At 41.0% G+C, this 21,842-nt stretch overlaps 1 protein-coding gene across 1 annotated transcript in view; it reads left to right on the top strand.

The window, feature by feature from the left end:
* Positions 1 to 2,468: 2,468 nt before the first annotated feature.
* LOC101155433 (E3 ubiquitin-protein ligase MARCH9) overlaps positions 2,469 to 21,842 on the top strand; it is a 30,623-nt gene continuing 11,249 nt past the window's right edge. Inside the window, exon 1 of the mRNA XM_004071045.4 lies at positions 2,469 to 4,037. Within this exon, the coding sequence (XP_004071093.1) occupies positions 3,693 to 4,037 (345 nt within the window). The 5' untranslated portion in view covers positions 2,469 to 3,692. The remainder of the gene's footprint in view (positions 4,038 to 21,842) is intronic.

Here is a 21,842-nt window from a genome sequence, read left to right as displayed (position 1 = left end):
TTCTTTTCTTTCATTTCTTTGCCTAGTGCCTTTAGATAATCTCACTTTTGAATTGCCATTATAAGGAAAGTGAAATGAACTTCAAGGGGACTTATTTCTGTCTCAACTATAAGCTATTTTGGGGTTTCTTTACACTGCGTTCCAAATGATCATGCAAATTGTTAATTTAAGTATCAAAAATATAAAATTATTTGTTTTTCAATTAATCTCATGGATGATATTGTGTCTCGGGGGTCTTTGGATCACAGACATCAATCTCAGGCACTTGTGATATGTTGTTAGTTTGGCATGTGAGTTAAATTAAAGGAAAAACTACTAAAGAAGGATGCTCTGCATTATTAAGCAGACCAACATTTTCAAGCAATAAGGGAAAGTAAAAGGATCTCTGCTGCTGAAAACTGTGAAATGGTCAAATGCCTTTTACAAGGTATGAGAACCCTAAATATTTCACAAAAACGTAAGCGTGATCATCATACTATTAAGAGATTTGTTGCTGATTCAGAGCAAACACATGTTTGTGCAGATAAAGGCAGAATGAGGAAGGTTTCTGCCAGACGAATACATTGGATTAAGAGAGCAGCTGCCAAAATACCATTACGAAGCAGAAAGCACATATTTGAAACTTCTGGTGACTCTGGAGTCCCACAAACATCAAGGTGTAGGATCTTCCAGAGGCTTGCAGTTACACGTAAACCTTCTATTCGGCTCCCTTTAACAACACTCACAAGTAGAAACGGCTGCAGTGAACCCAGACATACATGAAGACTCATTTTCAAACAGTCTTGTTTACTGATGCCGTGCAACGCTGATGGTCCAGATGGATGGAGTAGCAGGCAGTTGGTGGATGGCCACCATGTCTTAAAAAAGCTGCAACGTCAGCAAGGAGGTGGCAGAGTCATGCTTTAAGCCCGCCGGAATCATGGGGAGAGCTGGTCGGCCTCTTTAGATCCCTGAAGGTGGGAAATGACCTCTGAAAAGTGGGAGGACTTTCTGACTTTCCATAAAAAAATCATCTTCATGCATGACAATGCATCATCTCATGCTGCAAGGAATACCTCTGCTTTTTAGACTGCTATGGGCATAAAATGAGATAAACTGGTGGTGTGGCCTCCATACTACCCTGATCTCAACCCTATTGAGAACCTTTAGAGCAGGGGGTCCCCAAATCAAGGCCTCGAGGTCCGGTGTCCTGCTGGTTTTCCAGAAACCCTGCCTTATCTGCTGCTGGTTACCTGGATCAGGTGTGTGTAGCCAATAAGGAGCTTCAATGGCAGGTTGGTTGGAAAACAAGTAGGACACCAGGATTTGGACATGGGGACCCCTGCTTTAGAGCATCCTCAAACAAAATATCTCTGAGGGTGAGAGGCAGTTCATATCCAAACCGCAGCTCTGGGAGGCTATTCTGCCAAGAAATTCAAGCAGAAACTCTCCAAAGTTCAATGGATGCAAGAATTGTGAAGCTGCTACAAAATACAGGGTCCTATGTTCAAATGTAGGTTGCCTAAGATGTTTTGATTTGAACAGCTTTTAAGTTTAGTAAATATGACCTTCTAATACAGCAAATTCAACAAATTACCATTTTCAATTCTTTGGAATCTATCAAATGTTGTGAAACTGTTGAGTGTAATAATGTGGAACAGTGACCTTGGAGGTTTTTACTTTTGAAAGAAAAACTGTTATCTTTAGGAGGTTTGTTTAACCATTGTGTTATCCTAGGCATTTTAACATTGGGAGTTGGGTCATCTAGACCCACTAGACAGTGCGCTGAACCTTTTTTCTTCAATGATTTGTGATCTTCACTGGTGTCCATGAATTACATGAAATCTTTCCACCTTTATCCACCTTTGTCATGGTAGGGAGAACATGTCAATGTAAGGGTGGGGTCATCTAAGATAGCACAAGGGCTAAGTAAGGGATAACGGCCGACGAAGTGTGCATTATCAGGAATTAACGCACGAGGTGGAACCCTAAACCGTCCGACTTGAACCCAGCACACCCAGTAGTCAATCAGAACTGAGTATTCACACGGACTATGGGATAACAACATTTAACATAATGCTCTAACGGTTAGTAACTTGAAAATCATGCTGACTGTCATTTGCATTGAGCATTTTGAAAAATAATATCTGGATAATAATTTGGACCGTGCTGTAATAATGTAGATGCTTGTTAGACCACCGTTTTTGGCTATTTGTCCTGCTTTGGATGATCCAAGTTTGTTCATCTGATTTTCTTATTAAATGGAAACCTTAAAATTAAAATTAAAATCTCAAGTTATCTTTCAATATACGTGATAACTTGAATGAATAAAAATATGATTAAATTTTAGATTAGGAAAAATACTAATTGATCAAATGTTTTTCCACATTACTATTTGGTAAATTATGTTAATTAGACAAAACACAGATGAGCGTTTTCCAGTGTTGCCGTGTATTTGCGTCCGGTTTTGAACTGCGCGCGCTCCCTCTGCCCGCGCCCGCAGCGTTCACGTCAGCAGAGGGAGATCAGCACCTCGGACAGCAGCCGCCGGTCACTGAGAAAGCCGCCACAGCTCCTTGCCTGCCCACGCAGCTGCTGGGAACGCGGCAGAGGCGCGTCAACCGCCGGAGGAGATGGACGGATGACCGGAGGGGGGAAAAAATGGCGAGCTGTTTACTGGATGACAGTCAGCTTTTTTCCCTCCCTGTTCCGGAAGTAGTGGCTGCTAAGGGTTCAATCTCCAAGCCGACCATTTCGAGGAGGAAAAAAGAACCATCACCGCCATACATAACTGATCCCATGATCAATGCCTTCGCTGAGGTGTCACATCTGACAGATGCGGATCCACGCGCATAATCGGAACATCCAGGTGCCTTCTTCTTCTTCTTCTTCTTCCTGCCTCTCGTTTATTTGGCTCCTGGCTCGCGCTCAGGTGCTGATCGTGGACATCGAGCGAGGACAGAAAAACATGGGGCTCTGGGGTGTTTTTGCATTTCTGCTATAGGCTTGTGAAAATGCAAATCCAAAGGGCTGCATTTCTCATCTCGATGAGGATTGTCGGGGAGGACGGCGCGGATTGTTTTTGCCTTTGAGATAAAAAAAAGGGAGAAGAAAGAAGGAGGAGGAAAAAAGCGACCATGCTCTGACGGAGGATTCAATAATGGACAATAAAACAAAAAGACAATAAAAAAGACCAATTTTATCTCTTCTTTTTCTATTTTCTGGATTATGATTCTTGACAAGAGTCCCAGATGTAAGTGTGTGGATGGGATGCCGTTAGCGTTAGATTTTACATCTCTGATGCTTTCCTTTCCACTCCGTTCTCTTTCGATCTTCTGCTTTGGGTAGCAAAAACATGTAGGCTGTTATTGTTTTTTTAAATAATTTCCTTTGCCTGCAAGCCTCTGAAAATGAAGGTGGAGGAAATGGAGCAGTGAGCGCGCAGGCAGGCAGGCAGGTTGTGGTGTTTTCTGGGGTGCGGTGGAGGACGCATCTCGACGGAGAGTTGTTTGAGTAATGAATATTGAGAGAGAGTGTGTCGGCCAGCTGAAAGGGAAAAATCTTTCATCCGCATTGGCTTCGACACACATGCCATCAGTGGAGCGGGAGCCCTCCTTTCTCCTGATAGAGGAAAAGCCTCAGAAAAGCATGAATTTTCCAGGCTGAATGAGGAGAAACTCGGAGCAGTGAAGCGCATCTTTACGCAGACAAACATGTTCAAGTATCGGATCCGCATGTTTTTTAATGAACTCAAAGTCCTGGTGTTTATGCGATCCGATTCAAGACAGTCCGGCTCAGACACAGAGAGGCGCACCACCACCACCACCTCCACCATGCGCGGTTTGGGGATGGGCGGCTGCGGCTGGCCGCCGTTCGTCGACTGCCATTCCCGGGACGACGAGGAGGAGTATTACGGCAGCGACCCGCGGCCCCGGAGCCTGGCGTTCGAGGACAAGGAGCCCAAACTGCAAGTGGGCCTGGACGCAGTGTCCCTGACCAGCACCGCCAGCAGCCTGCGGACCCCCCAGTGCCGGATCTGTTTCCAAGGCCCCGAGCAGGTAAACGCAGCGGAGAATGGCTCTCCATGCTGATATTGTGTGCATTTCTGTGTTGAGCCGTGGAGGGATGAGGAGAGTTCTCTCTCTTTCTCTTCCTCACACCCCCCCCCTCCCTACCTTTTTAATCTCATCTGCCATCTTTGTGTTATTTCTCAAACCACAAAGGCCCCCTGATTGATTAGAGCTGCTCTACCAGCCTCCCCCCCCCATGTGCGTCCTCAGAAAAATACAAATAAAAATAGTGCTCTCAAATTCGCCTGAAGAGGCTGCACACTCTGTTCAGAACAGTCCTCGCAGCTTCAGTTCACAGGCAACTATTGTCCTTTTCAGAGGATGACCGCTCACTGATCTGCTCATCCAAACATCAGGTTTTTTTCAGAGCTAGTCAGCGTTAGAGCAGATCCCTCACATCTCAAATCTGGACCGCATGGCAACAAAGAAAGTTAACCAATTAGGTCTGCAGGATGACAACAGTCACACGCCGTGAGTCAAATCACTCCCCATGCAAGTCTGCTTGTGTCACAGAACACCACTGATCACTTGTTCCTTGCCATGAGAACGTGTGGATAACTTATCCTTCAAGCACCCCCCCCCCCACTCCTGCACAGGAGCCCAAACAAAACAACAAGCTCCTGTTTGGTCTGTGGCCAAATGTCGGTCTCACCAGATGTGCAGAAACCTGTGCCGCTCGGATCAGCAGGTACCTCTGAACACCAAGATAATTAGAAACACTGTAAATCCTGCAGGAGCACAGATGGATATTACCATTTAGCCACTTCTCCAAGATAGGCGTACAGTGTTGTTACAGCCCATGTGCTAATTTATGACATCTGCCTGAGAGTTTACAATGGGGAAACAGTAAAGCGGAGAATAAATCACAGCAGGCTGGCTTTGAACACTAGTTGATGTTGCAGACAGGGATCAAGCCCACGTTCCTGTCCTGGCCCACTCAAACATCCCCTTTCGATAAAAGGTTCATGTTTTTTAGGCTTTGGACTCTCCGGCAAGGTGACTCATCCAGCAACGTGGCTCTGAGCAGCCTCTTATAGCTACTGACAAAGAGCAAAGGAAACAAAGGGAAAGCCCTGCAATAAACTAGTACAGCTCCGGCGTGATACCGATTGTTTTCTGGCTCCACAGCACCGTCTTTTACTCTGACAGAGTGCCGCTCCGGCCTCCTTGTGTGGAGGGTTTGCCATTTTATGGTTATTTCATTATTAAAGCAGGTCACCACAGGAAGCGAGGATCATGTCGCTGTCAGCGGTTCGGTTACCTACAGACGTAATCACCCAGCACTGCAGGTTGTACCGAGCATGAAACCCTATTAATTGTCTGTCTGTGGATGGTTGACTCTAATCATCAGTGGAGTATGCTTGCAAACAGTTGCTGGCGTGCTAGAGAAAGATCGGGTGGGGGGGTAGGAGGGGTGATCACCCCTTCTTGCCCTTTTCAAGAGTTTGGAGTTGGGAACTCAGGGGCACTTCCTCATTGAGGTTTGACTGTAAAGGTTGCAGCCGAGGAAGAAGACCACTTTCTTAGTCGTGAAGTGACACTTCAAATTAACACCTTGGTGCTCCGTGATGTAGCCAGCAGCAGTCCGTCGGCCTTGGTTGTGTTTGTTCACCTCCTTGCTGTTACGATGTGACTGATATTTATCTTCAGTCGTGGTCACTTTGGGAAAATCTGAGGGGAGTGGGATCCATCTGGAAGGTCACCGAACCTAACTTCTACTGACCCCAAAAAAAAAAAAAGGAAATGAAAGAAAGGTTTCCAGAATAAAAGGGGACTGTGAGGCAGATTCTTTCAGGATACGAGAGTAAAACAAAACTACTGAGGGGGCATGTTCACACCTGAGAATTGTTACATGGAGTGGAATGAGAGGAGGCAACATCTGTAGATTGATTTAGGAAAAAATATATTGTACAGTTGTCTTATGCCTGTAACCACACATTTTAGAATCGTATGTAACACGACTGGAACAAGACGCCCGTTTAAAGAAAAACACTGTAGAGGCTCTCACAGGCTCCATCTGGCTGTAATATTTAGACAACTAAAAAATACATAAAACACTGGGTTGTGACAATTCATTTTAACAACAATTTGATTCATATCACAATTTGGCATTGCTGACGATCCCATTCAGTGGCCTAAAATGGATCCAGGACATCTTTAGCTAGAACCTCAACCAGTGTGACTCAGAGATAAATACCTGGTACTGAACAGTGCAGGTTAGGGTTAGGGTTAGTTTTCCAGATTCCTTTTATTTCCTGCAAGACAATAAAGAGTAAATTAAAACATGTAAACAAGAATGAATGTCAAATCCATTCACATTTTAGTTTGCTAAAGTTCAGCCCACTGTTGTTTTTCCTCATCAATAAAATCTAAGGGAATATTAGAACATTCTAGCACTCTGTATGGTCACAAGTTTTTGCTAAATTCAAAGTGTTTCCACGCATTAAACTGAAATGATGGACTGATCAGTTTAAGTTGACATCACGTGTGTGTGTGTTGTATGCTGTGATGCACTTGGTTGTTTTTACGTAATAGTAAGATAAACCTACTGAGCCTCAATCCACATAGTATTTTGCAATATCAATTATCAATGAGCTGAAAGCCTCTTGTTTTGGGCATATTTTACTGTCACAAAGGGGTTTAAATACACACTAGGTGTGTATTTAAATAAACCTCTGTTGTAATTTAGGCTAAACTTTATTCATCTTACTCATATCTGTAACAGTCTTTTGTTGGAGCGGACGGAAAAGAAAACAAGGGAAGAAGAGAGAGATAATCGAGGGGGGGTCAGGAGGGTGATTAAAGAGGATGGGGGTAGAACCGTGACGCAATATATCATTTAAAAAATATCATTTAAAAAATGGGATTGTCAAAAAAACATGTTAAAAATTCATCAGAGCAGAAATGGTTATCTTGACAAATAGAACGACTGAGTGATAACAGTTTATTTCTCTATTGGAGTCTATGGGATTTTGGCTTCTTGGAGCCAGTGAGCACTTGTGTGTGGGGGGGGGGTCTCTCAGTCCACTTCTCTTATACAGTCAATGGTTAGGACTATACAGACCCTGTGTTACATTGTAAATAAGTTCCCAGTGGTCTTCTAATTATGATTATGCCAATATAAAAAAAACATGTTTTTTTGTATAACATTGCTTCTGCAGAGTGGGAGTATTTCATTAAAAATTTGCTTCTGATGTTGTGGGTGGGACCAGTGGAGTGGAGCATTTGTCCATATTCTCCTGATTTGTGACAATTAAAAAAGAGAAAGAAATACTCATAAAAACCATTTAAAGTTTAATTTTCTTTATAAATGTATGTCCTCCATCATCAGAAAAATGCCCCAAATACATGTTAAAACATAAAAAAAACCCACAATTTTCATTGAAGTGAGTCTTTCAACACTTTAAACTTCCTTTTTGTCCTTTGGCCACACCCGTTAGGGGTTGCCACAGCAAATTGTCCGCCTCCATCTAATCCTTTTCTCTGCATTCTTCGTGCTCACGTCAACCTCCCTCATGTCCTCCTTGATAACTCCATGAACCTCCTCGTTGTTTCTCCTTTAGGCCTCCTTCCTGGCAACTCTAACCTCAGCATCCTTCTACCAAAATAAAAGAAACGTATAAACATCAAAGCACAGCTCTTTCTCTTTAAACAAAAGAATAAGCAAACCTCTAGATTTTTCTGCAGTTTTAGGGTTAAAACAAAGCTCAAAATTAACTACTGGAAATATTGCAAGAGATCTTTTTACCCACACACCATCACCAACAGACTAAAAGTGTTTTGTTTGTTTTACTGGAGTGTACGTCATTTATTGATCCACCACAAATGTAATGGTGGAAAAAGCAGAGAAAAGACTTTGTGTTTGAGGTTTTCAAAGCAGGGAGCTAAAGATTTGCTGTTAGTCATAAAGTCTTTTTTTTCCACTTACTCCACAGGCGCCGTGGTGAAAGTGTGTGAAGGGGTTAATGAGCCAAGCTGTTGCCGTGACGAGTTCCCACATAACAATGAACACGCAGTTTGTTTTGAAGCAGTAACACATCCACCATCCTGCTGTCCTACAGACTCATCACAGCACCAAATGAGCATTTCATCGCAGCTAAGAGAAGCATTTGGATGAAGTACTTTTGGAAAACTACAGTGTCAAGCTGTTTTAGGATAAAAGCAGGATTAGGTAATGTGAGAACATTCAAATAAGAGGCTGAAATCCCACTATTTTTGCTGCAGCTAATGCTCTGGAGCGAAACGAATACATAGAAAAACAAGATGTTAGGTCTCTAAAACCTGATAGATATGAAGGAATAAATTACTGTGAAGGGAGTTTCTTTGATTTTTGTTTTTATTTACTACAAATCCATTATGCTACCTATAAAATTATGAAATGGCTACAGATTAAGTGTAGATGTTATGCTTTTAATTGTTTACATGTTGAGATGTTTTCATCTGCAGAGACTGAATACTGGAAGCTTGAGACTAAAAAAATAAGCAAAGAAGACCAACCAGAGTTTGTTTTCCCCGATAATCCGGAAAACATTTTCAGTCTAAATACACCCAAGCGGACCCTGGTCCCGGACCAGGAACCGCTCTGGAACACATCTTTGGAGGTGGTGTCGGTTGGTTTCCAAATGCCGTAGCTTCGATTTGCTGTCTGATTCATCAGTCTGAATACAATCCGTCCTTGGAGAGGAACAGCTGACCCAAAACGGCCACCGTAGTCGGCCATCACATGATGTAAACAGATTAGGAATAAAGGAACAGATGAGCAGCGGACGAATGTGAAGCAATGATTGTCATGTTATCAAACAGAAGAAAGGGTCAAACTGTTTATTTGTTAGAAAGTTTATTTTAACACTGCTTCTTTAAAATGCTTCATACATGCTTTTCTGTGTCTCGTCACGCGGCACGCGACCGACAGGCGCCGCTGTGATGTCATCCTAAAAGCTACCTTGTAGTTCCTTAACGGAATGCAATAACACAGCAACTATGAGACACAGCAACTCACTAAAATGTGGTTGGATGATTGCAGTCTCATTAAAACAATTTTAACGTGATCCACATCGCCTCCCATTGTTTTCCCTACAATCTATATGTCATAAAGACTTATCAGCGTACCTTCATACCCGACGTCTCCTCATCACTGCAGTTGCTAGCATCCTCTGGTTTAACCCTTGTGCTATCTTAGATGACCCCACCCTTACATTGACGTGTTCTCCCTACAATGACAAAGGTGGATAAAGGTGGAAAGATTTCATGTAATCCACCAGTGAAGATCACAAATCATTGAAGAAAAAAGGTTCAGAGCACTGTCTAGTGGGTCTAGATGACCCAACTCCCAATGTTAAAGTGCCTAGTATAGCACAAGGGTTAAAGCACAAACGGCACGTCTCCTTGCCAGAAACCAAAGTAACAAGTAAAAAGTTTGTTCCTGAACATCAAAACTGATAATTGGCAGATAAAGTTCGAATAAGTTAACTGTCCTGATAGGGGTTGTAAAGCTCAGCATAACCATCTTTATATTGTTGTCTTGTTCCGCCCTCGTAGTTTTTGGCCAATGACTGAAAAGATGTTTAGTCACATGGTTTGTTTACAAGCTTTGGTCCATAACAGAACTGTCTGCTTGATGCCAGTCTGAATATAGACCAAAAGCAAGGTTCAGGACTCGGTCTGGAACATATTAAGCGGACTCGGTCCAGAACAAATGACTAATGCAGTCTGAATACTTCCTCAGATTCATCGGAAACTGAGTGCAGGTGAACCCTGGAGAAGATTCAAAATCAAGTGCATGTAAACAGACTATTTAGCACACAGAATTTGCAGAAGTAAATCTAGGAATGTTTTCAATTTCAAATTAGTAAAAAAAGAGAAAAAAATACAGCAAAGCTGTTTGGTCCACTGTTTCCTGACATAGTCTGCTCCAGTTGACAGGTTTGAGAGCTAACGTCAACTCTGGTGTGGACCAAAAAAAGCTCACAGCACAAAACCAAAGAACCTAAAGTCAAGAACATTTTAAACATGTCTCAATGGCAAACACGTTTGACAACTTTTTTCACAAATTGGCACACTTTACAGAGAGTCAAACACACGTTTATGACAACTTTATGATCACAGAGACTGTATTGCAAATGGCTTTTCAATGTCATACCTACAGCTCTGTCTGTTTCACCAAACCCCTGAATGTAAAGGGAGTCATGTGACTTTATTTCATCTATTTATATAAAATTGTGACTTTTGTCAGAAAGACTGTTGGACACAAGCTCATTTTCCTGAATTATTTCAGCTCAGAAAATCAAATGTGTTTTTATCCTTTGTTGTTGAACCTTTTTTATCCAGGTCCTTTAAAGACCCACTCTGATGAAAATTGTGTTTTTGTCATTTTTTTGTTGTGGCATTTTTCTCATGATGGAGGAAATATAAGAAGAAAATTAGGATTAAAATTGCATTTCTGAGTATTTCTTTATTCAAACAATGTAAATCAGAAGCAGACGAAAAAATGCAGTTGGAAAAAGCTTGTGGGTGTGACGTACAAGCTACTACGGCAAGCCACATGCTCCCTGCTCTTCTCCATTTTGATGCATCCGCTTACAGACGACTAGATCAGTGTACGTCTAGGAGGGGCTGTAAGCAGGAGAGAGTGCAACCAGATGGAAGGGGAGGGCTTACTCAGCGCCAACAGTCTCTCCCACAACTCAGAGGCACATTTCTAATAAAGTCTTGCACTCTGCAGAAACTATGTCCTAAAAAATGACACAGATTTTCTAAAACATGGCATAATCTTAATAAAAAGTCCACTGGGAACATTTTAAAATGGATCAAAAGATGATGGGAGTGGGTCTTTAACACCGGAGATGCTGCTGGCAACACCTAAATAAAACACGCTATTTGACCTTCCGTAACTTTTCAACTGTTGATGCATAGATCAAGATGAATCAGCTGATTCTAAAATAGGGAAAAGCGGCTTTTCATATCAGCTTTGCACCAATATCCAACACAGTAACGTAAAGTGTTGCACATCAGTGCAGGGCTGCTTTTCTCCACTGCAGCATCCGCTAGAATTACGTTATTTGCTGAAACGGTTGAAAAGTTACAGTAGTTGAAAGAATGTAACCATAAAGCTAAAGTGAATAAAGAGTTTTTTATAATAAAAAAGGAAAGAATACAAAAAGACAAACTTGATTTAGCATCAATTTTATTCTAAATCAAGAACTGAAAATGTACAAATAAAGACAGACACAGGGTTAGAATTGATGCTCTGAGCCTGAAAGTACTGGTTGACATTGATGAAAACACTGCAAGCTATTATAAATATTAAATCAATGTGATGGTCGAACATCCTCCCATAAAAACTCATCACATTTTAACTTGGTAAAACCTGGACACCACAGCTGACCTATTATTAATTTTTAAAATAACATTAGGAACTATTTCTTATACAGGAAACAGGTTCTGCTTCTTTCAGTAATGGAGAAAAACTCACAATTTGCAAGTTCTGAAGACAAAAAAGACAGTGAAAGAGAAAGTGGAGAAAAACAGTTGGATTTCCATTTAGGTTGGACACATTAAAATCAGCAGGGTGTTGCAGCTCTCTTTGGTTTTTTTAGGCTGATTGAACGTGTTTTTCCTCTAATTAGGGTTTGCCTTTGACGTCACCACAAAAACCAAAACGGCTTCTTGTTTTTGGAGACCCAGCTGATGCAGCAGGATTTGAACCTGCAGTACACACACACAGAAATGTGGCTTGTAATTTTTCATGATTATTGACTGTTTTACTAAGCAGTTTTCTCAAAATTTTGGACAGAGCTATAAAAGGAGACAGGCCCCTGTTTACAAGATCTATTTTAGTGTTTGGATTGGGATGATGATGACTATTTTTAAACATCAAACAAGTCTTCCTCACAGTCTTGAACATGTCTGGAAGGATTTAATTGATGCTTTCTCTGGATGCATGATGTGAAGATGCATTTCCCACATTATTGACTTGCATTTATCAATAGTTGAGGGCCTGCGATGAATGCATTACTGGATTTTTGGTTTGGAAAGGAATGGTGATGATTGCATGTGTTGCATCTTCTGCATAAACAGCCCCGGCTTGTAGTCATGATTTAACGCGATAATTATAGCTTTTAAAGGTCTTTTGTTTTCATCCTGTTCTGGTTCATCGTGACATTAACTTTCTCATTTCAGCCAGTAAATGCAAACGCACAGACGCACATCTTTCAGCGACAGCATGGCATTTCAGAAATGTTGGCTTTCACATTATTTTTATTTAGTCCCTCATATACATGACCTTCTCTGTGTTATCTTTATAATGTCAGCAGGCAAGTTATTTTAAAGTTTATGAGTGGCATGTGGCTCATCTGCGAACCCACTTTTAATGCAGCAGGACACTTGAAGTCTTTTATTATAAGTGAGAAGGTCAAATGAGCCAGATGGGTGAACTACAAGAGTGCAAACAGACAGGAAAAATAGAGGGACTGCTATTTGTGTCGGCGTGGGTCCCTGGCTCATAAACCTGTGCTGATTACACAGGTGTTTCTCTGCCAAGTCAACGTGAGCAGATGCTGATTCGTGTCTCTGATTCATCACTGTTAAATACGGCTATATAACACTCACACACTGTGATCTGTGTAATTAACCTCATTGTTCAGCTCTTTTCTTTTGCAAAGAACAACCTGACTCTTTTTTTGAAGGAGAAAACAAAATTAGATTCATTCAACCATATGTTAAAGAGGATCTCATCAAAATAGGATCAAAACAAATCTGATTCGATTCTAGAGTAGATAAACTAAGCTTATATAGAAAAATAGCACATAAACTATCAAACCGTCAAAACTTTGAACTCTGATCATATTTTGATCTATTTTTCAAAGTGTTCCCAGCAGCCTTTTATGTTACGATGATGTTGAAATAAAAAAATCTCAAGTCGTTTTCTAGAACATAGTTCCTGCAGAGCGGCAAAAGTTCATTCAAAAGGGGGCGGGATTGTTAGCCCATTTCACATTATCCACATTTTTTACACTCTCTCCCGCTAGCTTGCAACCCCTCACACCCTCAACGTAACATTATCAGTGCAACAAAAATGGTGATCAATATTGGAACTATCCAGCCGTACAGTTTTGATCCAGATACCAGCTCAGACGGGGAAAACAAAGACGTGTGAGTGTTTATTCATCTGCTCCTGATTCACAACAATTTAAATAAAGAAATACCCAGAAATGCTTTTTTTTAATCTTTGTTTTCTTTGCATAATGTGAAAATTGCTACAAAAGCATGCGGAAAACACCAAAAACACAATTTTCATCAAAATGGGTCTTTAAAAAGCCATTTGGGTTGATTTCTCACTGACCACAACCTAAAATTACAAATGCACAGACAACGACATTTTTTTTTTCCATATATGAAATAGTTTACAACCTCTGACAGATGTTCACATGACTTCCTTTTAAAATAAAAGACATCCTATGCCTAATAAGATCATCCATCAATATATCACTGGATTGGCCTTTGCCTATTTGCTGCTATACTCAGAGATGTGCACACGCAGGAGCACTTGCTATGCACTGAGTCACGTTAGCAGAACCCTGCTGTTCCAGGTGTAGTTACGACAGGCAGGCATCAACCATAAAAATCGGGTTAGCTCCCTCATTTCTAAACCAATTTTCACAAAACCTAGCTTTGATTAAAGGTAGGGAAATTATTGATCTGGTGCTAAATTTAAATATTTACTATCTCTAAAGAATAATCTATAAATAGTGCAAGAACTGCACTTTCTAGTGTTACAGATAACACATTGCTGTCAAATTCACAGCTATTAAATATCCATTATTTTAGATTTGGCCTGTATGCCAGAATCTATGTAACTGAGCTTGTAAATGCTTGTCACTCAAGCCAAGAAAGGAGGAATGAATTTTATTTCTGCACTGCAAACCGACATGTTGAAAACAGCAAGTTTGTCAAATTTTGAGGTAATAAACATTAAATTAAACATCAAACATCAATAAAAATATACGTGGATGACCCAAACTAGCATGCTAGCACCCACTGTAGCACACACTTCACGCTTCCCAGCGTGAAATTTGATTACTAACGAAATGGTAAAATAGTAAATTGCGTATACTAACGTGTGTATAGCGCTTTTCTACCTTCCTCGAAGGCCCAAAGCGCTTTACAGTCACAGTCCCGTTCACACAAACATTCACACACACATTTGCACACTGATGGCGGCTCCACTGCCGAACACTGGCGCCAACCTCCCACCAGAGGCAAGGAGGGGTTCAATGTCTTGCCCAAGGACCCGACACACGGGCGGGTAATGCGGGAATCAAATCTGCAGTATTCCAATCAGTGGCCTACCACTGCACCATGGCCGCCCGCCCAAAGGTGATGCCTCTGCATCGGATAATTTTTTTGTCATAATTTTTTTCAGTTGATGCCCAAACATTGTGCCCCTTTTTGTGATTCTTTGCATGCCTGATGGACCTTGTTATTACTTCACACAGCAAGAAGGGCTAGACTCAATGCAAAGCAATGGATATGCATTGAGCTATGCGTATGTCACGTAACAGCCAATCCAGTAACATATATCGATGGGATCATCTGAATGCAGAAAAGGTAGAAGTAGGTGGTTTCATGTCTGCAGTTAAAAAATAATTTAAAAATGTTTTTAGTTTATTTTAACATTGTTGTTGTGTGTAAGCCCCAAATTCCTAAACCTAGCCAACTAAAATTATCAAAGCTAATTAAGTGACCCTTTTCAGACCATATGGCACAGTTAAAATCATTGATTATTTTCAAAATAGAAAATCTACTTCATAATCCAGCCTGCATTATGCATGTTTCTATTTGTGCTTATTGATCTCAAATTTATTTTCTGTGGTACAAAAACCTCAAAGATCTGTCTGAATGTTTTAGTACAACTTTGGTTAATTATGAAACCGCACTGCTTGATGGACTGTTAGAGCACCTCGGTCACTGTAGTCACAAGCGTTGGGGAGTAATACGTTATGTGCTTTAACTATTTGTAAATTAGTTGAATAAATTTTTACTTGTCTGCTTTCTTTTGTTTTGTTTGATTCACCTTTTAGTCCAAACAATTCCTTACTTTTTATTATGGAAACCATTACATTTTTATTTTACCAGAGAGCCTAAATGGTGGGATAAAAAAAAAACACATGTAGAATTCAAACAGGTGCCATTAATGCAGATTATGAGTGGAGGACTTGAGATCCTCTTACAGAACCAGTTAAAAAATGCCCCTGACAGGGTTTCTCATATTACACCAGACCTGGGGGGCTATTCCAGGAAGCCTGTTTAAACTACCCTGACTTTAACCCTGAACTCTGGCTGAAATCCACCTGAACTTGCTTACTCGGGGTATAATTGAATAATAATAATTAATACTTTATTGATCCCACAATTGGGGAAATTCTTCTCCGCAGTTTGACCCATTCCCTGGGGGAGCGGCGAGCTGCAGCCTAACCGCGCTCGGGAGGCAGTTGCGTTAAGGGCCTTGCCTAAGGGCCCTCACTGGGTGACGTTCATTGCTCGCCATTGATATGGTAAATGACCCAGTACCTCTCACCTTACCAACTGAGCTACCCAGCTGGGTATGTTGGTTTCAAAAGACCAGATATGAGTTGGCGTATTTACGCTCAACTTGGTAACCCTGGGTTAATGCACGTGCACAGCAAGTACATAAAGACATTCTCAATCGCCCATTTCCGGAGTCACCATGGAAACGCATGGAGAAAAAAAAGAGATACTATACTATAGTCAGAGATTTTAATGACAGTGTAAGAGGATTATGCGTCCATCAAAAAAGTAATACGGCTGCATCAGCAAAAGAAAGAGTTTCTGCTTGGAGAAAAATAAAATATTTTCATTGTGACGCACATATATAGAAAAATCATTTGAATTAAGGTAAAATAAATGTCTGATAACTACGAGTTATCTTAACTGAAGCAAAAAATTAAGTTAGATCAAAGTAAAAATGTTTATCTTTCCATCATCCATATGTGGTCTTATCACCCTCTCATGGTGGAAAAAGTATTATCTGAGCTTTTTCATCCACTAAATCATCTTCAAATGGACACGCCATGCTGCTTCACCTCTCTGAAAACAAACTAACCTTCAACTAAACCTGCTCCAGACCAGGTTATGTTCAGAGTATGAGTTGCTATGGCAACTTGACATACCCTGAAACATACCTTCATTTCTGGAACCGAAAGCAGAGGTTATCCACTTCTTTAGCCTCAAACTTACCGTGGGAGCTAGCATAACCTGCTTTTTGGAACACCCCCCTGGGTGATGAGCATCAAGAGCTTGGTAACATTAAAAAACAAGCCCCATTGCTTTGTCAGAACTGCCATCTCTGGGGCCCCACCCTGCACCCACCCCGTGGCTGGGATTCATGGGCAAACACCTCCTAAAGAATCCACTGTTTCCCTTCGTCAACGGTTCTGTACATTACTTCTATAGACAGATTTTCTTTATTCAGCCAGGTGTTGGAGGGAGTTTGGTTTGAAGACTGCATGATTTCATCTCTGCTTTTTGCAGATGATGTTGTTATTTTGGCTTATTCAAACCGGGATTTTCAATGCACATCGAGGTAGTTCACAGTGAAAATGTGAAGCAGCTGAGAATTAGCACTTCCAGGTCAAAGGCCATGGTTCCCGGCGAGGAAATTGTGGTTTGCCATCTTGGAGTGGGTGGAGAACTCCTTCCTCAAGTGGAGGAGTTTATCTCGGGGTGTTGTTTAAAGGTGAGGGAAGGATGGAGTGTGGCAGGAGGATGGGTGCAGCAGCTAGAGTCGCTCTATAGTTTGTTGCTGGTCAGTCTATACATTTCTACTCTCAACCATGGTCATGACCACCAGGTCAATTGGACAAGAAATCAGATACAAATGGCTGAAAGGAGTTCCTCTACGGGGCATTTCTGCACTCTCTTAGAAATGGGGTGAGAAATTGAATAACCTGCACATGTCTGAGTTGAGTCTGTTGAAGTGGCTTGGGCATCTCTTTTGGATGCCTCCTGGATGCTTCACTGGGTAGGTAATCTGTGTATGTCCTACCAGGGGGAATGCCAAGGGAAGATTTAGGACATCCTAGGAGTACTTTGATGTTGCACCGATTGAACTGAAGGAAGTTTTCAGTTCAATGGATGAGTGGGATGAGATGGATGGATACAAAACACCAATCAGTATAAATGATCTAACCCCATATAAAATAAATTGCAATGAGAAAAGACTGAATTACAAGAAGTATATAAAAAAAAAAGCATCCATCTTCTATTCCTTTGCGGGGGAATGGGATAGGCGGGGGGCTATCCCATTGTTGAGGTGAGGGTGGAGTACAACCTGGATGGGTTCCCATCTATTGCAGGGCCACATGCAGACTTGAAACATTTTAGTCTCTAACTAAAATATATACACTGTTAAGTTTAAAAAAAAAAGTCATCATCTTGGAAGCACATTTTCCCACCTTCTTTTAAATCATTCTATGCTCACAAGTTAGTATATAGCAAACCACAATAGATTTAAAAAAATGTTACTCTTTATCTCAATTTTTGACTGCGGAAATTGTTTGTTTTGGGCAAACAAAATCATTTTTTCTGTTCATCTTATGCGGACAAGAAAAACAATGTTTTTTTTAAAGCTATAGGAAATCTGAACCAATGCACCAATGTCTTCTTGTTAAATTAAGAAATTTTTCGTTATGTTTGCAAAAGGAAACAAAATATATTTTCTTTTAAGTTAATACAAAACCTCATGAACCTCAAGGTTTATGAAAGCAAAAAGGTTTGCCAAAAAGTGACTTGAACATGATGACAGACAGATGACCCGACAGTAACTCGTGACTGAAAAGCTGCATGGATCCATCCTGGTTAACATACATGAAAATCCTCCTTCACACATAACTGCTTCCCTTCTTCACACTTAAGCCTAAAATGTGATTATATAATTGCCTAACCGCTTACTCACCTTTAAAGGAATGACATGTATGGTTCAGGAAGATGGCGCTCCATGTTGCTGCAGTGTCTCCTCAAGTGAAAGTGAGTCATGAGCAGATGAAGAAACTGACAGACCCCGTGGAGGCAAAGCAGTCATTGAAATGACAGGTGTCAACACTAGTCACTGACAATGCAAAAGTACATTTTTGTAGGTTTTTTTAAGAGGAAAACATACATTTCTTTCTGAAATAAGCACATATTGTTTTTTGGAGGGTACATAAATACATAAATTACCATAAACAGTTGTGCTTACAAAATAAGTTAACTGACCATCGTACTGACTAGTAGTTGCTGTTTGAATTGCTTATTGTTAGAGGCCACAATAGTTTTAAAGATAACGAAAGAACTCACAATACGGTCCTTTTGCCTCTTTGCAATTGTTTTTGCAGTTGTAAAGTAATAAGGTCCAAACAGGAACGCAAAGAATCACAAAATGGGGACTGGAAAAAGACAAGCCATTGTTTCCTTATGCCTCTTTTAAACTTCAGATTTTTTTTTTAACTACTTATTTTTAAGTTTGGCTCAGTTGCTTCACGGCTTCCAGCTAAGTGTCAAAAGTGTTATTTTCAAAGGCTGCAAAATGCTCCAAACCTGACCGTTGCTATGGTGTGGTACCAACAAAAGAAAACATGCAAGTTTCAATTGTTAATTTGATCAACTATAGGATCCATCTCCGTGTGACAATGTTCTTGAGAAGAACTGAATCCAACAGCTGTCTAATTGCAAAAGACTGATCTCTGATTAGGCATTAGTCAGCACAGTTTGGGGGATTTGAGCGTTGTTTACAATAGTCCCAATGCTCTGGATGTGAAACTTAAGTGTAACCCAACTCCAAGTACTTAATCCCCACTCCGATCATCTTTTGATCCATTGTTAAAGTGGTCCTAGTGGTCTTTTAATTGTGATCATGCCGTTTTTTAAAACTGGCATTGTTTTCTAGGCCAGAGTTTCTGCGGAGCAACAGTAGTACATTCGACAGTCTCCTCTTCCATTGTAGATGAAACTGTTGTCACTGAGTTAGCCAGTGCTGATGTCCCATCAACCCTTTGTTTACACTCTCTCCCACTTGCCCCTCAAAACTCAAGCAATTTTGGAGCTATCCAGCCATACAGTTTTGAGCCTCATATCAGCTAAGAGGTGGAAAACAAAGACGTTCATGGATCTATTTGTCTGCAAGTGAATGCATCAGAATGGAGCAGAGCAGGGAGCTTGTGGCCCGCCTAGCACATTTGTGACACCACAGAAGAGACTTTCTTCAAATGACGTTTTTTTTGTCTTTCACCATGATTTAAATCAAGAAATACTCAGAAATGCAATTTTTTGTCAAGGTGCCTGTCAGATTCCTCCCCCTCCAGCTCTTCCTGCTCTGCTCCCTGATTGCCACCAGCTGACTTCACTCACCTCATCTACCATGCTGCTTAAAAGGAGACCTCACTCATTAGTTCAACGCCAGTTCGTTACCCCTTATGGATCATCATCATCTCACGAGTGACGTCAGCTTCCTGCCATTCTGCTGCTCGGTGAAGCCAGAAGGCCCCACGGCCCACACTAACCGCACTAAGCCCTCCAGCCACGCCACCAGCTGTCTTCAAGCCTAGACTACCTCCAACTATTTACATTACCATACCTGGAGAAACAATAAATCATTTTCTCGCCAAAATCACTTACCTGTCTTCTTCTGGGTTCCAGCGTTTGGGTCCTCACGCCTTGAGCGTCATGACATTTTTATTCCTAATTTTCTTTACAGATGCAATTGATCATGAGAAAAATGTAAAACAGTATTTTAGCCGGAGTTGGTCTTTACGAATTTCCCTCCTTTGCCAGGAGGTGGCTTTGACAGAAGCTGCCTGTATTAGATTTTGCTTTTTGGAAACCAAAAAACTGTCTGACTCCACGGATAAAGTTGCCGTGGAGTTACGCAGTTTTAGACTTGGATTCCATATTTTACCCATCCAACCACTATCTCTTTCTCCTGATTGGGGTTATTGAGACTGCTGGAGCCTATACTGTAATCATCTTCTGTTTGAATTGTAAAAACCGAAACACACATAGCACACATTTCTGAGGGGAAATCTAGAATCTTCAAAAACATCCATTTTTTACACCCGCTTATTCCTGTTTGGGGTCATGGGGTTGCTGGAGCCTAGCCAGCTACTGAAGGGAGAAGGTGAGGGACACTCTGGACAGTTCCCCAGTCCACAAAGATGGACAACCACACACACACTCACAACTAAGAGACAATTCAACCTAAGAATTTTTGGATTGTGAAAGGAGAAAACACACGCATGGGGAGAGCATGCAGACTACATACATACAGGATCCAACCAGGGCCTTCTCGTTGTGAGTGCTAACCACTACACCACTATGTAGCTCTACAAAAACACATTAATACTTTAGGATTATGGAAGGAGGTGACAAGCTTTGAAGAAACATGCAAAGTCCAACCAAAAAGGTCCCAGCTTGACAAGAATCTTCTTGCTATGAGGTGACAACTAAAAGTAGTATCCCACCATAAAGCCCCAAATTTTTTATTTGTTCTACTGCATTATGTAGTATTCAAAAATAACGTAATACAAATTATTTTAATGAACAATTCAACAGACAGACATATGGTCTAATGGCTAACTATAACACACATTTCCAAATACTTAAAACTTGGAAGATGTCCGCACTAGAATTAAATTGTTGCAATGCTTTTATTTGACTTTGTTTAGAGTTTTTACTGCAAATAAAATCATTGAAGAGCATTGCTACTTTCCAATTCTTTCCGTTTATGTCCCAATTTTCTGTGTATGTGTGACGTAACAAAGACTTCCCCGACCTCCATTCAATTTAGCTCACCTAAACGGAAAAGAAACTACAAAAACCCTTGATTCGTTTTTGTGTTAGACAGAACATATAGCATGAGTAGAGCCTAAAGCAAGGGTTTAGGGGGCTTTGTGGTGTGTGAACAATTGAACAGCAGCCTCTCAGCCTCTCTTAAGCACCATTGTGTTGGCCAACATTACAGTGGTTTTCAAACAACCCCTCCCTATATCTCCCAGTGCAAGCCTTCCCACAGCAAACACCTACTCACAGCATCTAATACTGTGGTGTCCGGGGTACAGCAAGCACAAAGGTTGGCTTTAGGCATGCCCCAGAAAATGCTTCTCTAACAAAACAACAGCATTTCAGGCTTTGAATGAAGAGTGGAAATGTTCACTGCCTGGGATGCAGCACTCAGGTGATTCTTCAGCTAAATTGCAGATTTAGAAAAAAACACAGAGAGGATTTATGTTGATACCATTGACTGTATACGAGAGCTGGACTGAGTGACCCCTCCCCCCTGGCGTTACAAACAGGAAGTACCAGCTGGCTCCAAGATGCCAAAGTCCCATAGACTTTTATAGAGGAATAATAAGCTTTTACTCAATCATTTTATTGGTCAGAATAACCACTCTTCTTCTGTTACCTTTTTTTTTTAACTTGTTCTTGCTAACCCAAACATTTTTTTCATTTTTTTTTCATAATTGCTCAAGTTATAAACTGACCAATCAGATGCAGTTTATATCTGTTTATAACAGTATGTAGTTTCATATCAAACGTTTGAAATGTTTAATTGACAGATTCTCCCGAGCCTGCTTTCAAGTGGTAGGGGTGTGGCCTTCCAACAAGCTCACTCCTGATTGGTGAGAGTGGTTGCCATAGAAATGATGACTCATACTGACCAGTCCAATTACAACTTAATCATGTTTTCTGGTTCCATCATTCATGTTTTAAAAAAAAAATTACTTCATTTGGTTGGAGCTGAAA

The sequence above is a fragment of the Oryzias latipes genome, chromosome 7 (genome assembly GCF_002234675.1).
Source record: "Oryzias latipes chromosome 7, ASM223467v1".
Classification (NCBI taxonomy): Eukaryota; Metazoa; Chordata; class Actinopteri; order Beloniformes; family Adrianichthyidae; genus Oryzias; species Oryzias latipes.
This window is presented reverse-complemented; position numbering and strand designations above follow the sequence as displayed.